The sequence below is a fragment of the Epinephelus lanceolatus genome, chromosome 23 (genome assembly GCF_041903045.1).
Source record: "Epinephelus lanceolatus isolate andai-2023 chromosome 23, ASM4190304v1, whole genome shotgun sequence".
NCBI lineage: Eukaryota > Metazoa > Chordata > Actinopteri > Perciformes > Serranidae > Epinephelus > Epinephelus lanceolatus.
Genome location: NC_135756.1, coordinates 30,856,359 through 30,882,972, shown reverse-complemented (window position 1 = coordinate 30,882,972; position 26,614 = coordinate 30,856,359). Strand labels below are relative to the sequence as shown.

General features: G+C 41.1%; 1 protein-coding gene across 1 annotated transcript; it reads right to left on the bottom strand.

Annotated features, from left to right (window-relative positions):
• Positions 1–78: 78 nt before the first annotated feature.
• gdi2 (GDP dissociation inhibitor 2) lies at positions 79–25,677 on the bottom strand. Its single transcript, XM_033614994.2, has 10 exons — positions 25,520–25,677; positions 16,226–16,333; positions 12,048–12,147; positions 11,577–11,711; positions 7,307–7,505; positions 7,064–7,195; positions 5,884–5,983; positions 5,601–5,772; positions 3,115–3,314; positions 79–1,251 (listed from the first exon to the last, which is right to left on the bottom strand). The coding sequence occupies exons 1-10, from the start codon at positions 25,562–25,564 to the stop codon at positions 1,102–1,104; spliced, it is 1,341 nt and encodes a 446-aa protein (XP_033470885.1). The 5' UTR covers positions 25,565–25,677; the 3' UTR covers positions 79–1,101.
• Positions 25,678–26,614: the final 937 nt, after the last annotated feature.

Here is a 26,614-nt window from a genome sequence, read left to right as displayed (position 1 = left end):
TCTGTTGCACGCATTCACCATTTTCCACACAGACATTATCTGTAATATGAGAAAAAAAAATAAAGTGATCAACACAGCTTTGGTTTTTGACAAAATCGTTTTTACTTTGCAGTACAGAAATCATTTGAGCCCAAGATGGTTTTTTTTTTAAAGGTTGTTTAAGATAAACGATATCACAAGGCTCTCATCAGTTCAATACTGCTGCAGTACACATTTGGTCCTTCTTAAGCGAATACAGTCAACCACAGTTCCCATTAATGTGCTGTCAATGCTCAGGTCTTCCATCACTTTGCATGATACAGTAACTAATAAATCTCTGATGTGTTATGATAACGCAAGCTGTTGAAAATGGGTTTGGGTATTTATGCTGGACTTCAGGCGCCATTGTGGCTTGGCTTATAGTGTGTGTGTCTGGCTGAGGGTAGACAGACACAAAAACATCACTGACCCGCTTTAACGGCTGACAATATAAGCTGGCGGCTGAGGTGCCATGTCACATGGCTGTCTGCTGTTGCTAGACCCGAGTGTGCTCGCCACACCCTTGGAGGAACACTGGTACTCAAATGATTTAATTAAGAAGCACAAAGCCAAGCCACCTCTTTCTCACCCTGACATTAAAAAAATACTTGAGACCAATAGGTGATGTACAGGTATTATTTATCTTCCAACCCCCTTTTATACAACAACAGAAACAATGGTCAGCCCCCCCACACACACACTTATATCCACTCTGAAAGATAACTGTTGATTATTAATTATCATTTGATTTGGCATCTTTGGACTATGCATCATCTAAACATGATGAAGGGAAGAATGTAGGGTTATTACTGTATATTAGGCATAACCAGTGTTTAGTGCAACATCCGCCTGAATGTGATTTGAAAAAAGCATAGCTCCGTCCCAGAACCCTACCCAACAATACTATATCATATCTCTCTATATATCATTAACTTCCTTAATGGGCCAACCATATACTTGGATCATCAGGGAGCCCGTAAGTGTGTACATGTTTCTGTGGGTTTTCTATTTTTTTTTGTTGTAAGATTTAAGTTGTCGGCAGCGTTGTCTTTGATAATCAGGAGTGTTGCGGACGCATCGGGTCTACTCTACGTCACCGAAGGTGTCCTGCTTCTTGCGCTCCATCTCATTAAAGTCAAATTCTGAGCCCGTCATCCTCTTGTAGATGTCCTTGATGTCGTCGCAGGTGGTCTCAAAGTGAGTTGTAGCATCGTATGATTTGGAGATGAAGATCTAGAGGAGATACAAGGTCAGAGAGGCCTTTCATTTTAAGTATTCTTTCAGGGAAGCTCGAGATAGATGAACAGTCGAGGGCAAATATGTGTGATTGTTAAAGGAATACTTCACCCACAAAATGACCGTTTGTTGTGTTACCTGACACTCTTGAAGAAGACAATTTTCTCACATGCTTCCACAGAAGATGGCATATGTATTTATTGATTGATTGGGGACCACGTTTAGCAGCAGAACTATATCACAGCATCTATTTACAATCTCTCTCACGACTTGTGGAATATAATTCTCATTTATCCAGTCGTATATTCAGTACGTCGCAAACATGCTTTTTTTGTTTAAAAAAAACCCCTTAGTATTGGAGTCTGGCTTTGAAGAGAGAATACTTAAGTTTCACCTTCATTTCAGTTTTAAATACTAATGTTAGCAAAAATGCACGTGTTTGGGAAGAGCTGAAAATACAAGACAATAACTAAGACTTAGATTATACAACACGAGTTGTGTCAGTTTGTAAACAGATGTTTTGACATAGTTTTGCTGTTGTTAAATGTGGTCCCTGATCAATCAATCAATATGTTGACTGTTTTCTGTGGAGGCATGCAAGGAAAACAAAGTTTCACAAATTCAAGGTAACATGGCATGACCAGCTGATATACAAATGGTCATTTTGTAGGTGACATATTCTTTTAAATGATGCCAATTGGTCCAGACTTTTGGACTTGTTGTCTGTTTGATCGGAACCAAAATTACAGGGATGAAAGCTCTCCTGGACCAAACAGCCGAACCTCAGCTAAACTAAAAGAGTTGGTTTTGGTCCTGATCAAACTGAACCATAGTGTGATTTGTTTCTGGTGTGAAAACATTAAAGCCATTAAAGGAAGATGTGGCAGGCTTCGTCAAGTGATAAAAGTTGTTGACAGAGGGCCTTTTCATGCTTGAAAGTCCACACTTGGTCCAAACCAAAGTTCATGTTGTTGTCAAATTGTATACATTTGATCCAGATGGTTTGGTTTCATATTGCAATAGTGAGAGCACACCAAACACTTTTTCAAGATATACTTTCTGTCATCATCTCCTATGTGCACTGCCCCTCGCCATACATGATACTGATTGGTTTGTAAACGAGTGTAGGTCTAACATCAATGCCTTGTGTTTCAGGTGGGTAGGGAGCGTAAGCGTTTTTGTGAGTTTTTTTCCAATTGACTTTTCACGAGGTCGTCGGACCATATTTCAATTAAAAAGTCCGAACCATCCAAGTAGTAAGCAGTAAAGTTGTCAAGCGGTAGTAAATGTACAGTGTAGGTTCGCACTTTCAGTTGTGAAAAGGCCAAAAATGCACAGGTTGCTATTTTAGAGAGATTAATTACTGTGTATCATGGCAACTGTTCTCTATAAAATAGCAACTGACTGTTGTTTCTACAGACAGAAGGAACCAGACCTCACAAGTGTTTCCTGTGCCGAACATTTTTGCTGACATAACTTTCCCTGATCACACACAACGGCAGCAAAATAGCACAGTGGTGTAAAGATGGCATGTTCTTACGTAACAGCTCCATGGTAGGCAAATTAATCTGTTATAATGAGAGACATTTCCTGCTATATCAAACCAACTTTGGCTGAGGGTACAGCCTGAATGCAGCGGTTGAGCTAACATACAACATTAACCCCGACACAGCTGATAAAACCTAAAAACGAGAAGCTTGTTGACAACAGTAATCCTGCCCTAGATTTTAAGGTGGTCCAGGGAGACAGGAAATATTATGTTTTAACAGGGTTACTGTAGCAATGGCATGCTCTGGCTCAAACCCTGAGTAAGTATACAGGATATGTTGTTCACTGTTAACTATGCTGTGTTACTCTTACCTGGCTGTCAGTGCCCATGTCACTGGGTTCATACAGGTCACTGATGCTGACAAACTTCTGCTCGATGGGCTGCAGCAGGTCAAGAGCTGGCTTGATCTCCTTCTCTGGGTCGTTTGTCTCCACCGTGGTGCTGATGATGGCGATATATTTACCTTGTGCTGCCACGTTGTGAGCGAAGGAGATCATACAAACGTAGATGTCTGGAAACGAAAAACTTAAGGTTAATGCCTGGTGGTACTGCCTGTGGGTAAGTTAAAATATCATTACTGAATGTTGGGCAGATGCAGTCAGCACCCAGGCGTCCATAGCCTACAATGCTATTTTCACCTGGGTAAATATTCCTAGGCATCCTAGCAACATCGAAATGTGACATTAACACTAACAGGTTAACAGGTTTTCAGCTGCTCTGCTAAAGTTTATGTACACAGTGTGCACTCAGGAGCTTTATACATATCAAAAATTGACTCACACAGGACTCTCACCTCTATCTGATGTGTAAAAGTGCTGTGTGTAACCCATTTACCCACCACATGTTACTAACCGCTTCCAACCACGACACATCAGCATAATGAGTAGCCTACTAGACAATCACAGCATGCAGAGGGATCCATAATAACATGTCGTAGGGATGAGTGCAAATAGCCGAATAGCTGCAGTGTGACTATTCTCACCCGAGTGCAAATACTCACTCTGTTGAAGTTATCTGTCTAATTGGCTGTTGTTAAAATTAAGAAGGTATATTTAATTTGGTTTAGCTTTGCAGTCTGTGCACTGTTTATTCATTGTCATTGTCCTAGGTAGAACCTGACGATATGAATGTCAAATAGAGGTGTTACGTTGGATCTCATACGTTTACCAACACCTCTATTTTCAGACTCACCATCGCTGGATTATACACAACACATTATATACAACTCTTCACTTAATCTCTATCTGCATATGAATGGAGAAACTCAAGGCAACAGGACACGATTTTGGTATTGGCAGTGTTCTGGTTTCCATTTGTGTTGTAAGTAGTACTGACTAATCACATTTGAGTGGGCTCTGGTTGCCTGCAGGTTAACTGCCTGTAGCAAACAAATGAAGTGAAAGGCACTGGCCGAAATGCAATCTCAGAACCCATCAGCTGTTTTCTTATGATGAGGTAACTTTTTATTCAGAGTTCCCACACCTTAAACATCAAATTCATGGACTTTTCGAAGACGTTCCAGGTCCAATTCTCTAGAATTCAAGGACCTAGCTAGCTAGCTAGCCAATGAGGGTGTAGCCAACTAATGTATACACATGCTGGAGCTCCTCGCCCATCGGCCAGTGGAGATCCAGGTGCTGGTGGCACGGGAAGCCAAACACCATTCATTTGCACACACTGCCATGACACACAGCAAGTTGAATATTGGCCAAGTTTCCCTTTATATTCACTGTCATCTGCTTTGATCGCCAGTGACGTAGTGAGTCACTTTTACGCTGTGATCTTAGTTAGGCTTTAGCTTCCATTAGGGCTGTGCAATTAATTGTCTGGTGATCCTGATTACGATTTTGACGTCAAACGATTTCAAATTTACTGAAATCGAGGGTAAACGATTTTTGGTCAGGGACACCTGGAGATGTTATTTTGTCTTCTACGGAAGCCACACATGCACAATACCGCCCCCTCCCCTCCTCTCACTCCACAAACCAGTCAAGTAGGTGAACTACGAATGATGCGAGGGACAGGTGATCGCCGAAGATTTCAAAACAGCATGTGGAAAATGGCAGAGGGAGAGCGAGAGCGGTTGGTCTGTGTTTGTGTGTGCGCATCAGGGTCGAACTCCGCCGCGCGCGATACAGAGCAAATTGTAAACGTGCGACCATGTAGAGACAGAAATGACATGCCGTCGTGTAAACAATATAAGTCATCACGTGTGCTGCATAATCGTTTGCATAATCGTGATTTCAATTTTGACCAAAATAATCGTGATTATGATTTTTTCCATAATCACAATTTGACTTCCTGGTGATATGCATTCAAACACAGACTGTAGACCCCTCTGTCTGCTTTTCTCTGCAATCTTTTTTTTTCCCCATTTTTCCAAAAATTTGATAATATTTCTTCAGGAAAAGCAGTGACAGTGTGGGCTCCATACTCACTCTGTCAGCTTGACAGATAATCACAAGGGGTCGGGAATTGCCAATTGTCAAGTTGCTCATCGGACTGTTGACCAGCGAACATAAGAGGAAGTCTTGGCCCAGATATTGGTCCTGAGCCCCAAAAATATTGGCCATTTCCCAAAAGGCTAAATCATTGTGAAAGCAATGGATGATGGGTTGCGAGACTGCTATTTACTCAACTTCAAGCTTACCTTTACCTCTGCCTATCTGCAATACAACATTTTTATTTTCACAGGCATCCGCAGAGTACTTAGTTACGATAAGGACATTTTTTAAGAAGTATTTTAAATAAGATAATAAAGTAATTAGTCTTCTGCTCATTTCTGGTGTGCACTCACCATGTTTCCTGTTGACCTGCTTTTGGGGGATGATGATCTGGCAAGAGTTGGCGTCGCTAGTGTTGGCGATGGGGTGATTCAAGATGCAGATGACTCGAATCACCTGACCCACTTTGGTGACACGATCCATAACGTAGCTGGGGTCGCAGATCAGCTGCTTGCACCTGGCCATCTGTGTTTGGCAAGAAGCCAAAGTTCAGAGGTCAAGGGATAGGTTTTATATCTGAAGAAGAGTCATATGTTTCCCATAGAAATCCAACAAATAAGAGAGCAAAAGGCTCACCTCTCCCTCAGACTTGACTCCCACCACCTTCCCGTTCTCCACCACGATCTCCTCTATGGGCTTGTTCAGCATATACGTCCCACCGTAGATAGCACTCAGCCTGGAATGGAAACACAATGTGAGATGTTACTTCCTACTGTCAGCTGAAGGAATGGCAGTGATAGTGACAGTAATAAAAACAGAATACAAAGATCTGCAGATCCTGTCTGACATATATTCAACTGAATATAGTTCAAAGACAAGATATTTAATGTTCAAACTGATAAACTTTATTTTCTGAATTTGATGCCTGCAACATGTTCCAAAGAAAGTTGGGACCAGAGCATATTTACCATAGCGCTACTTCCCCTATTCTTTTAACAAGATTCAGTAAGCGTTAGGGAACTGAAGACACTAACTGTAGAAAGTGAAATTCTTTGTAATTCTTGCTTGATATGACTTAGTTGCTCAACAGTTTGGGGTCTCCGTTACTGTAGTTGCGCTTCATCCACACATTTTCAATGGGAGACAGGTCTGGACTGCAGGCAGGCCAGTCTAGTGCCTGAACTCTTTTACTACGAAGCCATGCTGTTGTGACACCTGCAGAATGTGTCTCAATGTCTTGTTGGAATAAGCAGGGCCGTCCCCGAAAAAGACGGAATCTGGACGGCAGCATATGTTCGTCCAAACCATGTATGTACCTTTCAGCTTTAATGGTGTCTTCACAGATGTGCAAGTTACCCATAATGCTATGGGCACTAACACACCTCCATACCATCACAGATGCTGGCTTTGACCTTTTTTCATTTTCCTCTTTAGCCAAGAGGACACGACGTTCAAACATTAAAAGTTTTTGATACCAAATCACAGCAGAAATTTTTCTGTGGTGTCCATTATTGTTCTAATGTGGTATTTTAGAGGGATTCTTGACCATTATTTTTGACCAAATTCTGGAGCGGTAAAAATGATTAAATTTAGCACCAAATCTATGTTAACAAAATGAAATGTTTAGGTTGTAAACACCTGTATTTAACACTTCAGATGCTGTTGTCATTTTTAGCAACTGCTTCAAGCATTTAAAAGTCCTTATGAGAACACTATTTACTTGGCAAATTAACTACACGTATGCTGCAGTGCACAGATATAACACAGTGCTACATAGAAATATTACATGTTGTGTGCAGAAGGAAGAGTCCCCTACCTGGCAAACCCTTGCGGCAGTTCTCCCAGGCCATACAGTGGGTACAGGTATGGGCTCTTGCCATATCTAGCCAGAGACTCACTGTAAAGCTTGATTCTGTTTATCGTCTCAAGGCAAGGTTGATCCAGGTATCTGAGTGGAAAGAGATGGAGACCATTTTCAGACTTAAATAAACAATCCGATCACATGCAGTTAAGGTATTACAAAAATGACATTTATCAAACAGCTAGAAAGACTACTCACTCATCTGTACGGTAGAGGGCGAGGGAGTGGCCGGTGAAGTCCATGACGTCTGGGCCAAGGTTGTACTTTTGGAAGACGGACCTCATATCCGTCTTTTGTGGGTCGGTGCCTAACAAGGTTTTGGGGTCGTTTTCATCAAAGCAGGCAACGTATTGAAGGAAGTTTCTGAAGCGTCGTTTCTCGAAAATTCCCATGAGACCTGAAGGAGACAGAGGGTTTAGACTTTGAGTGGACCCGCTTGAAAGGAAAAGTGAGTGACAAGAAAGTTTTACAGCATTAATGCTACATGCAACCAGCAGCTGAAAGTGTTGAAGATGACATGAAATGTGCATGCTTTTGGCACTGGTAGTGTAAATATATTAGAGAAACCTTAGAAAGTGGTCAAAACCATGGATGTGACAAATTTGTTTTGTAATTTTCACCAGGTTGTTTAGCTAGTGCGCTGCCCTTTTGGAGCAACGTTGGTGCCTACGTCATCAGGTTAGTTGGTTCTCCTTGCCAGTGAGAACACTGAAGCATGGATGTAGAGTTGAACACAGTCTTGTTTGGAGGAGGATTTAGTTTAAAGGTGTGGGAACTGGGAACCAAACAGTAGTAATGTTACAACTTGAAAAAGTTGGGGAGGACCCTGTGGTTTGGGGTACGGAGCGGCTTAGCGACACTATCAATAGTAAGTAAGGCAAGTTAGCTGAATATGCAGTAAACAAAATAAATACATAGTGTTAGCTAGAAACAGGAATATGATGACATACAGTGAAAACTATGTTTTCATGTGTTGTTTGTTTACATATAGTTGTTGTCCAATCGGCACATTTTTGTTAATGTTGCATCCCTGGTACTACTTACTAGTTCAATCCTAGCATTAGCTACTAACGATAATGGTACCTAAAGTTTGTTTTTCGCTGGCACACATGGCCAACTAGGCTACATGCTTCTAGTGAATGAGCCAGTGTGATGCACAACATGTCTGAGAGGCGATTTGATGCCACATAAACACTTTGTATGTCAGTCCTTCCAGAATTTTTTTGTGATTGTTGCAGGCAAAAATCCTTGATTATGCGGCACGTTTTCTTAAAAAATGCAATGGAATATGTGGGATATTTATGCAATTTCATGCGATGAAATTGCGGGAACTTGCAAAAATTGCGGGAACTTGCAAAAACTGCGGGAACTTGCAAAAACTGCGGGTTTGATGAAAAAGAGGAAAAAAGTGATTCCCCCTAGCCTGAGTGTCAGACTGAAGCTCCCAGAACCTTCAGTCTGACATGGCTTCCATTGAAGGCGATTTACAAGGGGGAGGGAATTTGATTTTTTCTCTAACCAATCAGTAGAGATCAACGACTCACCCAGAATCTGACGTCATTAGTATCCATGCCTCGGGGGTGCCGAAAACAAGCGAGCATTGCCCGTTTAAAATGTCTCCATCGTCGTGCACGCCCAGCTGCATCGCTGTTAAATCCAGTTTAGCAGCTTCCTTAATTTGGTCCTCCATTAACGCGAGTAGTGGCGAAATACCTTGATAGCATCATTAATGTGGTCTGTAGGATCTGTAGCGGTCGCCATTGTTGCTATCCTCACCAGTTACCCACCGGCGTACAGCTTGACATCAGCGTGGCGCTGACTGGCTAATCGCTAGACCCCCGGCGTTCATTGGTCCGTCCATAGTTTGGACGAGATAAATGGCAAATTCATTGAAGTATGCCAGACCAGTAATGCAAGCCTACTCAGTTGAGTGGGCGGGGTCTATGGTCTGGAACCAGGGAAGATTCCCCCAACACCCTGTTCTCATTAGGCCGCTACCTTAATGTAATCATTTCAATGTAGTCATTTCTAATTACTTCCTATGATAAGCAAGCATACTACATCACAGAAAGTGCAGAGAATATTTAAGTTCTCATCTTGTTTTATTTCAGACCTTAATAAACACATGGCTCAAACTTACAAAACATTGCTGAGTCAAACAAGTTCTGTAGCTAGAATATGCTACAACTTGTGTAAAAATAAATAAATAAAATATATAGTATGTCATGAAGGCTACGGAGAGAGATCCGTTTTTGCGCACCCGCTGGTTAAGCGCTTTTTGAAAGGAGTCAGGCGACAGAGACCTGTCATGCGCTCTTTGGCACCGCAGTGGGATTTACCCCTGGTTTTACACGCTCTGGGAGAACCTCCCTTCGAGCCCCTGTCACAAATCTCTCTCAAACTACTGTCATTAAAGACAGCATTTCTCTTAGCCCTGACTTCATAAGAGAGTGAGTGATTTATGTGCACTTTCAGTCTCCCCGTCTTGTCTCGTTATCAGAGATGACGGGAGCGCAGCTATTCTGAGGCCGAATCCCACATTCATGCCTAAAATCAGAACCAGCTCTTTTAGATCGAGAGTTATTTCACTGGAAGGTTTCTTCCCTCCTCCCCACAGGAGGAGAAGAAACATCACACCGACTCTGCCTAGTGCGCGCTCTGTCTCATTACGTGACGCGCACAGTAAGCCTCAGAGAGACACAACAGTTTTTTGTACATTACAGAGAGCGTTCACAAGGAAAACCCCTCTTGCAACGAAAATGCGAGGATTATGAAATCATGCAAGCCCCGCATATTTTGCGCATTTTATGTGGAAATTGGCGATTTATGCGGCAAAAGTGTGGCGTCTTTGAAAAATGCGGCCCCCGCATGAATATGTGGACTTTGGCTGATTATGCGTTGAATTATGCGATCGCATAATCGCGTTTTTCTGGAGGGACTGGTATGTATAGTGACATTATGTTTACATCATGTCACGCAGCATGTTGTGATACCAACATTTGGGATAATGTAACCACAGTGAAAAAGTGGAGACAGTTTGATGTTGGATGTTCAGACATTCAGCCAAGTTTATCCGCAATCATTTTTAAGTGAGATCATCATAACACAGTACCCACAGTCACCCTTTTGTAATTATATAAAATATGCAATAATATAATACATCAAAGTGTATATGAATATGTCAATCAAGTTAACAGGATTCACAAGATGGATTTCCACTCCTCCACTCCAGGTTTGGTCAACCATCCAAACCACTCAGGGGGATATACTTTTAAGTGATTAACTCTTCAATAAACTTCATAGAAAAAAGCAGCATTACAGTATACCAGGGTCTTTAGAAATCTAGGTGCTCAATTTTCTGTTAAACGCACTATATGTAGTGCAAATCACGTGCCACCAGAGTTTAGTCTCCAGTCTCTACTGGTGGAGCAGGCAGCTGAGCTGATAGACACTGTGACTCCAAGTGTTGGAGGACTGTAAACAGCCGGCCATTTACAGCAGAGAGAGATCGTTGGGATAAACAGCATGTTTTTACATCTAACGCAGTGAATTAAGGGTTTATTCCAGATAGGATAAAGTTTTATAAACAGAACCATTATGGACTAAAGGATTGACATACTAAATAATTGAGGAATGGACACATATTCAGACATGAAGGGAGTTACCACCTTTTTGTCTCCTGTTTAATCCGAATGAATTATGGTGCTCATGGTTTCAGTAAACTGAACTGAATGATTGAGTTATAGAAAATCTAACTGAGCTAACGATGTTTAGCATGTCCATATTGACAAAAGTTTAAACATTTAAGACATTCAGTGTGGGATTCATCATTATGAAATGACTTTATAAAGTCTCCAAAAAGACACCGCAGTTCAAGGCTGGATTACAAAGCTTCTGAAGGGGATACGATTGCATTGGAGCCCTCTTTGGAGCTGCATGATAGGTACCATTAGCTCAGGGAACAACAAAGTAAGTGTCACATACAACATTTCAGTTATATTGGACATTAGTAACGTTAAGTCCATTATGACATAGTGACCCAAGAGTTAAACTCCATAGTGTCCTGTATGTCTCCACTGTTGTATCTGTTGGACTCAGTCAAGCTGACAACCCTGTGACGTCACAGCATGGCAGTCCTGCAACATGGCAGCACTCTTGCCACAAAAGATAAAACAGGGCTTTGTTTTTCTTTTAAATGCTTACATTTTTCATTTTTGTTATGCAATTGTTGGTAAGAGTGGAAATCCATTTAGTAAATCATATTAGCCTGACTGATTGCTTCTTGTCCTCTTTAAGGGTTAGACCCCAATAGCATTACTATTTAAAACAAGGACTAAATACTTTTCACAGAAAGACACAAATGCAGAATATAAATTAGAAACATTTCTTTGATGGTTTCAAACTGTGCATACATTCTTTTTTATAATCCCTATTCAGTCATTTGCCACTGCATACTCAGACAACTTACTAGATTGCAGAGCCTCAGACTCAGTAGAGGGGACTTTATAGATTCTGTTGCCCTTGTACACAAAGCTGCCCTCCACCACTTTGAAATCCAGGTACTGAGTCACCTTTGTGATCAGCAGCATGCGCACCAGCTGACCTGAGGGAAGAAGAAGATTCCAACATCAGCATTACTTTCACCAAAACACAAAATGAGGCTCATGCTTACTTCATGAAAAAACTTATCAAATATGCACACCCTTGAAATTTTAGATCCTTTATTCATATTGTTAGCAGCAATTATGTGCTAACTGTGCTTCCTGCAGATACTCTTGGAAGTTTTAAACATAAAACATAATTTGAACCACGAAATATACAGCACTAACAACAAGCTGAAGCTCACAGCTTCACTTAGTTTGCAGGCACTCTGCACCAAAAGGTCAGAGGTTCAAGTCACAAAGTTGTACACGATATACAGGTGAGTTATCAGTAATACCGTTGGCCATAAGGAATTTAGGGATGAGGTCCACATTCCAGTCCCGGCCTTTTCCCATTGACTCAGGAGGTTTGCCCGGAAGGCTGAAGCGCTTGTAGAGCTGTAGGGAGACACAGACAATAACTTTTAATTTCAGCATTTCAGAAAGCAGAGTGACCATTTAAAGGCAAACGGTGATTTTACACTCCAAAGTCTGTTTACAGGTCTTGGGGAGTACTACTGCAACCACCGGTTCTGCTGCAATGCTAAACTGGTGGTTTACTATCTCAAAGCTGGCCCTTTTGCAGTTTATCATCCCCATTTTCAGGAAGGACAATCTAACAAAAAAAGTTTGTATTGTTGTTGGTGAAGCGTCTGCCATAAGCCAAATTGCACATGTTGTTTAAGAGCTGCTACCTTCCCTAGTTGGGCCAAGAACCTGGGGCCATATTCACAAAGCTTCCTACAACAAAGAGTTGCATCTTAGCCCTTAAGGGGGCTCCTAGGGTGACACACTGTTAGATGCCTGGAGCAGGACTTTTAACAGGCTTAAAAGTTTCATAAGCAGAGGAGAATAAAGCGAAAGGACAAAGAGGTAGCAGAAATATTCTCCGAACACTGGATGACAGATGACTCACAACCCAACACAATACCAATATAACACCAGAAATAAAGTAATGATAACACTGATATATCTGGCAACAGGAAAAAGGCAATAGTGCAGCAGCAATGACATGAGTCTGTTTCAACCTTTCATCAGTGATCACACATCCTCTAGAGTGTCCATACCTCGAGGGCTACGAAAGGACAGCTAATACATCTGTTAGAAGAATGTGTCATACCTAGCAATAGGGTCAGCCACACCTTCTGTGCATTCCTCAGGCATGAAAATGGGTCAGGGGTGAAAAAGGTGAGAAGGATACGAGACCCGGCACCTGCTAGGGGGTCCCGGGGTTATGCTCCTCGATTGTTTTTTTGATGGAAAAATGTACTTCCAAATGCTCATATCTGATTTCTTTTAGATTTACTCTAGTGGTGGTCACATGCAGAATTACAAGATTTCACAAAAGTATGAATGTATAATTAAGTGCAAATAAAGTATCTTTACATGTTCACATATGTTGTATAAGAGACAAGACCAGGGGCAGACTGGGAAACAAATTCAGCCCGGAACATTCAGGCGCACCAGCTCACACGTTTCTACCTCTAATCCTTTATATGCTTGTACACACCCCACAAACGCTGTCCTCAGAATCAACTGCATAAGAAAATCAGCAGTTATTGTTTAATTCCAGACTATAAAATAAATGCAATAATGAATTGGCCACAAATGGCTATGTGCTTATTATTTAACTAAAAATAAGAGCATATGACTCTATCCTAATGCATCTAATTTTATGCACAACATAATTGTCTGCCCTGCCCTGCCCAGTCCTGCTCTTGTATTACATAACCCCAGTTTATTGCTCCATGGCTCACAGCCATGAACTAAGGAGGTATAAATTGGGCAATTCTATCAACTTATTACTACAACAAAAAAATCCCACTTAATACTACTAAAAAGGTTTTCCTCTGGCTAAAATGTAATGCATAGTAGACTATGCCTTCACATTGCACCTGTCATATTTCTGGTCTCATCCTCCTCCTCATCACGACTGGGGTTAGTCTGTCCCTCAGCTTCATTGTCCTTGGGACTGGGAGCACAACCTAACGTTAATTGCGTGCACCCACAGGAAAAAAGCAAGCACATATTTTCTGTTAGTACAGGTTTAAATTAGAATGACTTATTGCAATACCTAGTAGGCTAGTTGGCCTCTTGACACAGACACCTAGAAGAGATATGCAATTTGCCAAAGTCAACCTTTAGGGCTGCTCGATAAATCAAATTTTAATCTAGATTATGATTTGGGCTTTCAACGATTATGAAGACAAAATAATCGACATAAAACGATTATGCGCTTCTTGTCAGTTTACTCTCGTTGTCTTGTGTTTCAAATCAAACGCACCCAGAAGCCGTGCATGCGCAATACTGCCCCCTCCCCTCCTCTATTCACTCCACAAGCCAGTCAAGTAGGTGAACTACGAATAATGCGAGGGGAAGGTGATCGCAGAAGATTTCAAAAACAGCATGTGGAAAATGGCAGAGGGAGAGTGAGAGAGGTTGGTCTGTGTGTGTGTGCATGTGTTTGTGCGCACGTGTCTCTGTGTGTGTGTGCGCGCACATTGGGGTCGAGTGCCACCATGTGCGATACAGAAAGCAGAGGAGAATTGTAAACGCGCGACCATGTAGAGACAGAAATGACATGCCGTCATGTAAATAATAGAAGTCATCACATGCACCGCATAATCATTTGCATAATCGTGATTTCGATTTTGACCAAAATAATCGTGATTTTTTCCATAATCCAGCAGCCCTATCAACCTTGCACATTACACACTCCCAAATGTTAGCCAACGTTAATACACCTGCTACAATGGCACTGTCTGCTCCTGCTCCATCTCAGTCGCTAGCAACACCAGCAGCCTCAGCCCGTCGACCAACACCGCGGCCCAACAGGTCGGTTATTTTGGAGCATTTTGCTGCCGCTTCTTGTAAAGATTTAAGTGTTTTTATTCAAGTTTTTTCCGCGCCACCCTTTCTTTTTTTACCGGCTTTATCCATGTTTTCTGTTTAACGGTCAAACTAGCCTGGTCTGTCATGAGTAATGACTGATGACTGCGGCTGAGCCAATCAGATTTCAAGAAAAACGAGAGCCTCTTTCGTATTGGAGGAGGCCGCTCTTATGTCCTCCTTCAAGCATCAAAGCACAAGATTGACACCTACGTTACCTCTGAACATCTCACAGCAAACAAACAACATGGGAGGGACGCGCATTGCAGCACTGACAGCTAGCAACCAGCTTGACATTCACTAGTCTCACCGGGCCAGCCCCACCGGCCCACCTGGTGACCGGCCAATCCGCCATTGGACAAGACTGACGACATCTCTCATGAAATGCCCGCGCGCATATGTTTGCCAGGTCTTTTTTCTGTGGCTTCGCTCCACAGGCCCCCCATCTCATCAGATCTACACGATTCACGTAGATCACCTATTTTGTATTTAAAACAGCGAATTTTGCCTAAAGGTGATTTTCATGCCTGATTCCTAGCTCAGAGATGCTTTGAGAACTTTCCTAAGGCACTCCAAAGCTAGGACATCCTAGCTAGTAATTTTTGGGCTAAATTAGGAGCTCTAAGTCTTCTCAGCGAACTCCTGGTCATCATAGTAAGAGGGGATTACTTTAAAGTAGAAGCAGTCGTTGGTACAAGAGCTTTATAAAGGGGCAACAGAAAATAAAACACTGCATCTTCTTAAAATGATTTATTTTGGCATGTTTGCCCTTGTTGGATAGTGGATAGTGCAGAACAAAGGTTCCCAGTCCTTATGCCACACATTAGTACCGTGCAAGGAATCCATATGATTTGGTAAACATGATTTGAATTATGTAAATAGTACATGAATTGTCTAAACATGTATAATGAAATAACTTTATAGGCTCCTGCGTATTTTTTTTTCATAATTTCTCATTCCTCACACCCCTAACAATAACATAGGTTACTGATTTAGTCAAGTAAAGACAGTTACCAGATTGAGTGGTAATCAGTCCGTCTTCACCAGCTTTCAGCATTCAGCAGTACACAAACTGTGTGAGGATATTACCTAAGTGTTGCTAAGGAGTTGGCGAATTTCTATTTTTATTTAATAAGCAACTAAGAAAACACAGGCCAAATTAAGTTTTGGCTGCTGTTCATTTTTTAAACTTGCCCCTTTCTCTCTTTCATGCACTCTTTTCTGTCTCTGTCTAGCATGTTCTAACCCTCTAGACTTCTGTGTTGGGAGGATACATAGAGCAACAACAGCCTGAACCAGAACTTCAGCTTAAGTGGTTTGTAAAGTAGACGGCACTGTCAGATTGTTGGCTTAAGAAAGGAATAAAAGCCTTTTTTACTGGTTTTAGACTCCCTGTTACTCCAGCTATCAATTTCCTGATTTACCTCTTCCCATTTATCAGATTTAAAACAAAAAGTGACTATTCATATGTTTGTATATCACAAACACACAGTCAGCAGTTCTTGCTTCCTTATGTCCATATGTTTTACCTTTCAAATCAATCTGACATCCCAAATGACAAAGTCGAGCCAGCAAGGTTAAAACTTACATCCTCAAGGGGCGTGATGGAGGCACTCTCAGCTCCGTAGTAGGAGTTGCGGTCCATGTGCAGAACCCTCTTCCCCTTCACTGACATGATGCCTGATAAGATGCATTCCTGTCGGGGCGAAAACAAAACAGAAGAGGAATTAGACCAAGACCAACAGGATGCTGTGAAAAAATACCAACATAGCACATCCTATTGATATGGTATCATTACAGCACACTGGTTGTAAACATTGAAGGATGGTGCTGTTTGTTTAATAGTTGAAAATAATCCTACAATTAGGGGGACCTCTAATTAATGGTTTTGGTGTATCAGGTAACCGCAATGTCCCTGGTATTCCAGCCTCTACACACTGTCCAACGTCAAAGAACGGATTCATACTCAAAGACATAAACAGCCCTACTGCCTACATTCTTTGATTCACTTTGTGTTATGGATTGACAGATGGGCTATGCATGTTGTTATACATGTCACTGCTCGAGTTTCCTGCATCTTAAGTCGCTTGAAGGTAAAACCCCAGTTCTCTAAAGACTCATTCGGATTTCCACTCTGGGTCACTATCAATGCAGATTGATGCGTGGCTACTTTTTTTCCTGAGTAGGGGAGACCAGGATTGGTTGGCACACTTTTCACTCTCTGCCATGCTTCTCTGGCATGATTTATGTTACAATACAGGGCTCAACAATAAGGACTGCCCGATTGCCCGGGGCAAGTAAAACACACGGTCGGGCATGTAAACTAACAACTCACTTGCCCGATCAGGCAAGTTGCTAAAAATAGTAAAAGTTAATAACTAATTGATAAAATAAATGTATTTTAAAACGTGCTCCTTTGGCTCTGATGCAGCGGTCTCTCTGCCTGAAGTCACAGGCACAGCTGTGTAACAATGTCCTGCCCACAGCCCCCATTGATATTATTTTGCGCGACTGACGCTTCATATAACATAACAATATACTATTTATGGTGTTATGCCATCGTGTCATTTCTGTCTCTACATGGTCACGCGTTAACAATTCTCCTCTGCTCTCTGTATCGCGCACGGCGGAGTTCCGCCACACACACAGGTGAGCACGCTAGAGCGGCTCGGGACGCATTTTCCTGACCAAACCCGACCCCGAGCCCGGTGCAGTTTGTCAGCTGACAAAGTTATTGAAATGGACAGTGTGTAAATAACCAACAGACTGCTGTTACGTACAGACAAACACACTGCTCGCACAGCAGCTCAGCACGGCACTCATGCAGAGCTTGTGTTGCGTTCAGGCGTTGTCATGTAAATAACAACTTCCTGCTGCACAAAACAGCAGCATGTCAAGTGACTTTTTACTTTATTATATTCAATACAATTGTATGTTCCTAAATCTTGAGACACCTCATATGTAAGCTAGACATTTCACCTGCTCATACTGTGCACACATGTACTGTATGTACTTAGTCCTAAAGAGCCCTTCTGGTGCCAGTAGATACATAGAAACATCCCAGCAGGCTGTGCTTTGCAAGCATACAAAAAAGTTTCACGCATGTGAAAATTATTTTTCATGCATGTGCTTCACCTCTGCTGCTACAACTCCATCCTAGGGGAAACACTGCTGTGTTCGTTTGTGCAACATCTGGATGTGGTAGTCTACTGGTAGAGTAGAGAGAGAGCTAAGTAGCGTTGAAGTACAGTAAAGCAGGGCAGACAGATGGAAGCAAAATATATTAAACCCAGTGTTAATACAGCAGAACTGGAGAGAGGGGTGAAAAATAAATAGAGGTGGGCATGGCTCAAGTAGGGCGCAAAATTATAGACGGAGAACAACTGACAAATTTTTCACTTTAAGCCCTGACACTGTCATTTTTGTGTAGGAATTAAGCTACAATACATGACGTATGTTGTTTTAATTAATAAATACAGTGTGAATAAAGATTACATAACATAAAAATAACTGCAGTCTTTGTTATTTGATTAAATTAAATTTTAAATTAAATTTAAATTCATTTATAGGGCAAGTAAAAACTGACTTCGGGCAAGTAGATCTCTGACCAACTTGCCCGACCGGGCAAGTGAAAAAAAAAACCTTAGCGTTGAACCCTGCAATATTCTACACAGCAGTATTAAAAGGTTAGGTGTCAGCTATAAATAAATATGTATTAATGTACACACATTTTTGCTAAAATTCGATGATTTGTTATATATGTCATGTTTTTGTGCCAACCAGCCGCATCACAGGGATGGCTGGTACATATTATGGGGTTGGTTGGCAAAATGATAAGATGCTTCAGTTGCAAAAAAATATGAAGAAACCAAAAAATAAAAGTGAAGACATTCGGTTCAACCAAGAACCAGAAAACGTGAACATCTAATAGAATATCTGCCAATTACAGCCGTTAAATTTACAATTAGTTGACACATGTGCTAATCAACCCCACTCACATTTGACCTACTGTGTGATGAAATTATATTAGCTGCTACCATTACTTGACACAGACTGTCAAATATCAAAATGAATCTGATCCTTTGTCTATTAACTTAAGAGAATCACATTTCCAACATCTATATCTAACAGTTTTTATTTTTAGTCCACATACCACTTTACTTTTGATACCATGAAACTAAAATGTTTGCTCAACAAAAACGTTGGTGACTTTTAGATATTTGATCATCTAAGGACCAGAAAACCTGTGTGCCAACCAACCCTGGTCACCCCTAAAAGTTAAAGTCTGAAGGGGTGATATATTAAACAATTTGCAAGCTTTACAAAACCAAGATTATAACCAGACATTGGTGTATCCCAGAAGTCTGTTCTGACCCAGTACCAGTATAATGTCTGACATGCTTCTGTGGAGCTGGGAGGATGATTACAGCTCTCACATGGCTATAAGTCTCAGAGCTTTGGTTATGATGAGGGGAAATATGCATGTTTGCTAGAGCCTGGAATTCACACAGACCAAAGGCCATAATGCGATTACTGTGTGCATCATGTGACTGTGTGGACTTTAAAACAAGTTTTACAATGACAGCTTACAATATGGCGGTGCATTGTATGAGTTGTTCCTCTGGCCAGACAAGAATTACTACCACCTCACCTTGTATGCCTCCACTACTCAGTCAAGTTGAAGCTTAAATCCATGTCTACCCAGACTCATATTAAAGTGAAGACTTTAAAGTATGAAGTGTATTTTTTTGATGACATGGAAGTTATCACTATATTAACTCATATATGATATATATGATTCCTGTAAATACTTTAAGAGAATAGACTATTTTTAGAGAGGAGTACATAGGACTGATGGAGAGCTTTGTCGCATGGTGCAACAACAATCACCTGAAGCTCAATATAAGAAAAACCCAATGAGCTTGTGGTGGACTACCACATAGACAGGCAGGATACAAAGTTGTAGCCATGACAGCAGACAATGCTTCAAATATGGATGTTGCCACAAAGAAGCTATGAATCTAAAACATGGATGCTTCACACACATATTCCCCCGGCAGCACAGAAGATCTTTACAACCCACGCAGTTTCAAACTGGGCACCCAAGATTAATGTCACCAATTCAGTATCTGACCAAATGTCTCTCCTTCTGTTCCTGAGATAAAGCGTTGGGTTATGGTCAGAAGAGTTTTTGCACACCATTATGATGTTACAGTGAAGTTGACCTTTGACCTTTTAGATATAAAATGACATTGTTTCATCATTTCATTCTTTTAGACATATGTGGGAAATTTTGCTACAATTAGCATGCGAGTGCCTGAGTTAGAGCCTTTGTTGACCAAGTTCTGATCAGTTCACTGTTGAGTCCAAGTGGATGTCTTTGCCAAATTTTAAGGAAATTCCCTTCCTGAGATATCATGTTCACACGAATGGGACAGACAGACGGATGGACAACCTGAAAACATAGCACCTCTGGGCAAGCTGTCACCAGGGCGGAGGCATAAAAACAACGATGCATAATAACTTTCACTAGGTGATGATGTCACCTTCAATCCCTAAGTGTAGAGACTGACCTGTAATTACACAGAGGTGTCAGGGTTTGTACAGTTTGTTTCTTTAGTATGACTCTTCACCTATTACATCAAACACAGGCTAACTCTCGACTATTGACAAAGCCTGTTAGCTGTCTTATTGAAGTCAATACAATCATGACAAGCAAGCAACCAACATACAGTATAACTTCCTCGTTTTAAATTAAACCTGAGTTCATCAAATCAATCACTCTCAATCAAAGCTGCCATTTCCACATTCTGAATTACATTATTGTGGATGAAGAGAAAACAATTAACAACAGAGCAACGGAAACAAGAAACTTCAAGGTCAAAAGCAAAAGACAAAAGTTAAAAGCTGGAACACCTCTAACCAGAAATTCTGTTGACCACAAAAACCTAATGTTGCTGAGTTAGTCCTTTGGGTACATCTGCAGACCAAGTACAACCCTCTCTTTGACGTAAACCATAACCTGATTCTTGATTGCACAAGTGTAGTCTCCACACTTAATGTACACAGAGGAGTGCAGAAAGTTACACCGATTAAAAAGGTTTGCCAAAACTTAGGTGACAAGTGAAGAAAGCTGAAACTTGTGAGAAAAACACAGTGACCAGACAAGCGGCATTCAAATTAAACTCACTTTGCAAAATTCCCAGTTAGTGTTGCACTCTTTTCCCTTCCAAAGACTGGCTTCGCAATGTCCTCCCCTTCTCTTTTGAGGATTTATGAAATGATACATACAACTGCCAGCTCTGTTGCCAAAGCTTGCTTACCGATTTGCTGCTTTCATATCATGAGACTGAGTGGCAGAGATGGCATGTTGACATGTCTCTGTATTCATCCGTTCGTTTCCATTTATATCATATCATTTCTATTTGTCATGTGCTTGTGGCTCCTGCTTTTTCTATACATACTTCTTCATCCGTATAAAAACACAGTATCACTTATGCTTTTTCTCTTCTGTAAAAGCAGCTCGAAAGAAATGTGCTACTCATAGCCTTCATCTAGTTTCAATCCAGGACACAGGCAGAGCAGTAGCCCCACAATTAATTCCTGCAGCTCTAAATTAAGTGCACTCGAGACTTTATGGGACCAATCACACACAATGTAACATGCAATCAACTTGTATTGTCTGAAAACACTTTAACTCTTAGGATTACTGGAAATATGGTCAATCTGAATTTAACAAAATGTCTAATTGCCCCCTTCATAACCTTAGTGACATAGCCACTTCTCTACATCCTCCAAAATCCAAGCTCGCTTCTGCATAGAGATGGGCAATATGGCCTATAAATAAGATTGGGAATATGTTTAGGCTATATTACAATACATGATATACATCTCAATTTTTTTAAAATCTCCTCTAAACTATTGTAGACTGCTTAAGTATTAAACTCCTGTTTGAATAATTAAAAAAAGTAACTACTGTTATATAATAAAGTTAAATTAAGTGCTGTCAAAGACATGCAGATAAGGTTAACTGGTGACTCTAAACTGCCCATAAATGTGAATGTGAGTGTGAATGGTTGTGTGTCACAAAGTGTCAGTCCCGTGATAGTTTGGTGATCTGTCCAGGGTGTGTCCAAAGTCAGCTGGGACATTATTTCATTATCTCCCGTCCACGTACCAGGATTGGCAGCTACCGATGGAGGTCATGGTAAAATTACATTAATAAAGTACTGTTATAATAAAGTATCGTGAAATGAAATAAATCAAAGCAGCACCACTGAACCACCACAACCATCCAGCTCATCTCTGCCCAAAGTGTTGATGTTTTTGCTTTAAACTTGAAGCTTCTGATCAAAAGTTAGCCATCAGCAGGAAGTCAAACCGTTACAATGGCGCCTTTAAACATGAGGATTAATTCAATTAACTCAATTAATTGAGCTGAAAACAAACTAACAGCTCTCCGGTTCATTTAATAATAATCACAGGTTGCACTGGCGCTCCATAATCACAAAACATGACTAAATGAGCTGCAGTCTGGAGCTCTACAGATACAAAAGCATGCCTCGCCTGCTCTCATAGTGTTGCTCAGGAGAGAGTGGTCTGACTGGGTCGAGGAGTGCACGTGATGTATCATGTTTGTGAGTCTGTGTGTGACACTCAGAAAGAGAAAGAGCTATAGGAGAGAGCAAAAGAACCAAAACAACCCTGAGAGTCTTAAAAAAATGACGTGACAATTTATAATCAGTGTTTGTGATACAGTCATTTTAAAGATCAAACATGAAACAAGCTGTGATACAGTATAAGCAATATATCACCCACCCCTACATCTGCATAGGTGCTTTCCCAAAATAACACATGACCCAGTGAAATCAGATCGCTTCTATCTGTAAATGTCTGGGTTTCATCTAATGTATGATCTTGCAATGATATTGACTTGAAGGACATACATCCAGGCTACACATAAATCTCACATCAGTTCTGATGTGTCACTGTCACTCCTTTCTGGTGACATGTGACTGAAGCCAACCTATTGCTGCTTATATAAAAACAGGCTTTGACAGAGAGCCGGAGGCAGCCTAGTCATCACTACCTCAGCCAGACAGCAGTGGCCATGCTGACAGAGAGGAAAACAAACTGATCCAGTGGACAGTCAGGCAGAAAATTAAGCCACTATAAAACATCGGGAGCAAAGGCGAAGTCCCAGTTCAATTTTTAACACATTAAGCTCATTAAAATCAGAGGCTGAGAGGCAGCAAAGTCCAACACAAGACAAGAGCTGTCTTTGCAGTTTGAGATGACACAATCACAGCAGGACGTACTAGCTTTGAAATTCCCCCCCACACTTTCAAGTGCGTCAAGTCACAGGAATTTGCTGCACTTTGATTTTTCATTTCTTAATTACACAGCAGATTAAAATTGTACATGCAAAACATGTGATGAGCTTATAAATGAGATGGGAACGCACTCGCTTCAAAGGAATTCTGATCTTTAGGACAATAATTTCTAGAACTATTTGATCAATACAAAATCAGTAATATAAATCTGATTTTTTTTTTACATTTCTAGTGATTGTTTTATCATCACTTGATTGCCAGTGCCTTGAACTTGTACGTGAGATGACCTCCCCCTCGTTATTGTGAGTGAATGCATTCATTGTTTCCATTTCCTCTCCTTTAATACCATTTCCTCCTTGATGGCCACAAAGATAGCAGCAACTACTTCTTACTTGGGAACACAAAAGTTATCTTGTTTTAATCTTTAGTTTTTCCTTTGGTACCTAAATAAAAGATTTGTCCATGACTATTTCCCCACTACCACTAGCGGTTTTCCGCCACTCATTTCTGATATACTGACTTATGTAAAACCATCATTGTAGTCTTTGAATATTCCTCAACCCACAACCTCCTCAACTACTGAAATGGTGCCTTACAGGCTTCTCTTGTCTTCAGACAACAAGCTGCTTACTTGGGATCACCAAGAGCATCATGATGTGAACCAGGCGGCAGCAAGGTACAGTTTGATATCTTGTGCCAAGCCACTCCCCTCATGTGTCATTAGTAGTGGACAGATGGGAAACCCCATCCCCCACTCACTTAACCCAATGACATAAAAAGGTGCCACTGGAGGCAGAAAATATTTTCTTAAATAATACAAAACTAGTACACATTTACAGGAATTAACAAAGTCTGTGGGCATTCTCTAGTGACGTGAGCTAATGTGAGTTAAATAACTTACACATAGTATGTTGGAGCAGCACTGTTTTTATTCTCGATTGCAGTTATGTCAAAGTATATATTATTAAAGTTTCCCGTAATCTGTTGAGTTAGTAATCATGACCGTGCTATTGTTTGTTTGTAACATAAAAGGGAATCTGTCAGATAAACAGAAGTGAAGTCACTGATTTGCAATAAGGGAAGTAAAACCATGTGAAACTACGCAGGGCAGTGTTCTGCAATGCTTTTTATGCTGGCTGGCTGGCTGGCAGTTAGTCTTGCTCTGGTTTACAGAGCTTAAATAGTACTTGCAGTGTACTTTCGGTTCCTCCGTCTTGGTGGAACCACACCCAAATGTGAGCTAATTCAACACCCTGCCCACCTAAATTTAACCAGTCCCCTTTCTGCTGGCTGCTTCAGCCCTGCTGTCTCTGGCTGCTTTGAGCCTGGAGCAAAACACTTTGTAACTCAGTTTGCTGTCATTAATAAATATCAATTTACAGAAACTTTGAGCTGCAGGTGATGTCAGGATTGAAAAGTGTGCTAGTCTAAAAACTGCCGTGAGTTAAGAGCCTCTGAAGCTGACAGGAAGTAGATCACGGTATTTCGATTTCATACTTTAACTGTGTAAAAGTGACAGCAAGTCAGGAGGCCTGCCAGGAAGTATCTTTCTGCCTAAAAGACAAAGGCATTGTATTTGCTGACAAAGTTAATATCCGGGTAAACAAGCCCTACACATATGGGAATGGCTTGTAAACTGCCACCTAACATCATAGTGTATCTGCTTTTCGGCTTTTAGCATGCAAGTTAAAACCACGCAGCGATTCCAACCTCAAGTTAAGGGTTAACAACATTTTGTTAAAGTTTGTGACCAGTCCGAAGTTATCCAGTGATTTAGGATAAGCAGCCTGTCAGTTCTTTCGCCAAGCTTCTTCTCGTTTAACTTATTAAAAGTGCTGGGGCGTCGTTAACTTTGCGACAGTTGTTAAGATAGTAGACGACGACTTATTTCCCCAGCCTGTTGAGTCCACCGCACGGACAGGAGCTGAGCGGAAATGTAAGATAGCTCGAGTTAGGGAGCTAAGTTACTTAGCTCTTTTACTGGTTTCCCAAGCTAAATTTCTTGTTATGATAAAATTACATTAAGACTGTCAACATCCAAGTTGATGGGCAACGTGCACCCAAAGATTATTCAGTGAAGTTGACACGTCGTTACCCTGTTGTTAGAAAGCTAATTAGTTAGCTTTTAAGTCGGCTAACGTTAGCAGACTAATCATCCTTGTATAATCTTTACCTTGACTGGCGCCCATCTTAAAAAAAACCGCTTAAGTAAATGGGCTCACTAAAGTATGTCACATTTCATAGTCAACAGAATAATGACCAACCACACTTTAAACTTATCTTGTATAAGTTAACATTTAGGCACCGTTAATCTTTCCAGTCGCTCATAGCATTTGCAGTTGGTGTTAGCCACTTTGCTCACAGTTTCCATTCACTAACAGGTAGTCGCGCACCCTCCGTTAGTGGCTAAGCTAGCTACTTAGTGCTAACGTTAGCTGCGCTGATTAGGCCTAGTTAGCTCAAAGCCAAACTGTCAAGCGCCGACTGCGGTGATAACAGGTTGCAAATTAGTTCCTCGCTACGAACAGCATCGTTGGATTCTTTCTCACCGTGAGTCCGGTGCCCAGGACGATGACGTCGTATTCTTCATTCATTTTTCTAAGTCTTTATTCCTCTGCTCCTGAATATCGGGGAAGAAGAAAATGGAGATCCGCAGGGCTGGAAATGAGAAGGGGTTGCGGTTCAGAGTCAGGCGCCTCGGGGGCGGGGCTTCACGACTGGGGGCGGGGCTTCATGGCTGTCAATCACTTATGAGAAGCGGCGCAAAAATGTCTGTTTGAAAACTTCAAAAATACCTGAGGGAAAAGACACTGTCTTCACTATAGGAACATTAAATTCTCGCCATAGCTTATTAGGGATTGTTCTTTACTTGTCAGAGGAGGGGGATGGCTGAGATGCGACTTTGTTTTCTTCAAATATTTTTCCTTGAGCCTCCCTGCGTGAGTAGCAGAAAATGCATGGCCCTCCCTCCTCCATAAATTACCTTTTGATGTTTGAAAGTTAAAAGTTGAAGACAAATTTCTAAACCTGAAAAAGCCTCAGTTTTTCACTCGTCTTGCATACTGGTTAGATCAAGTTTTGGCCAAATTTTAAAAGAGAAATGTAGAATAATGTGATTGTGACAACCTATCCCTAATTTAAGATCATATCTGGATATGTGTTTTTATAAGGGAAGCATTTGTCACACGTGATGTGTTCAAGGACTGTCGGATATTTGAAAAGCCAATGATAATGTCCGTGTTTCTGGCTATGATAAATGGTGTAAATTTGAAAGAAAACATGCCTTCCTAATCTTCAAGGGTTTGGAAGGCATGGATTCTTTAAAAATCTGCTGTGAAAAAAAACACACAAAATACAGCTATTTAAAGTTGTTTATCCCACCCTTTCAGCCAAATTAAAAACACAAGTCCTTTCACAGTGCTTAAGAAATATTTGACATGCCTCCCATTTGTGCACCTCCCCTCGCCCCTCATAAATAATGAACAGTCCCTTGTTGTATGTTTAGTATGATGGGCTGTATGATCAGTGTCCTACATATAGTAGATGTCAGTCTGCACAACCCCAGTTTGGAGAAGCAGGATGGAATGCAACACAGGAGCTAAGCAATGCGTTACTGTGGATGGGGGTCAGCAACAAAACATATT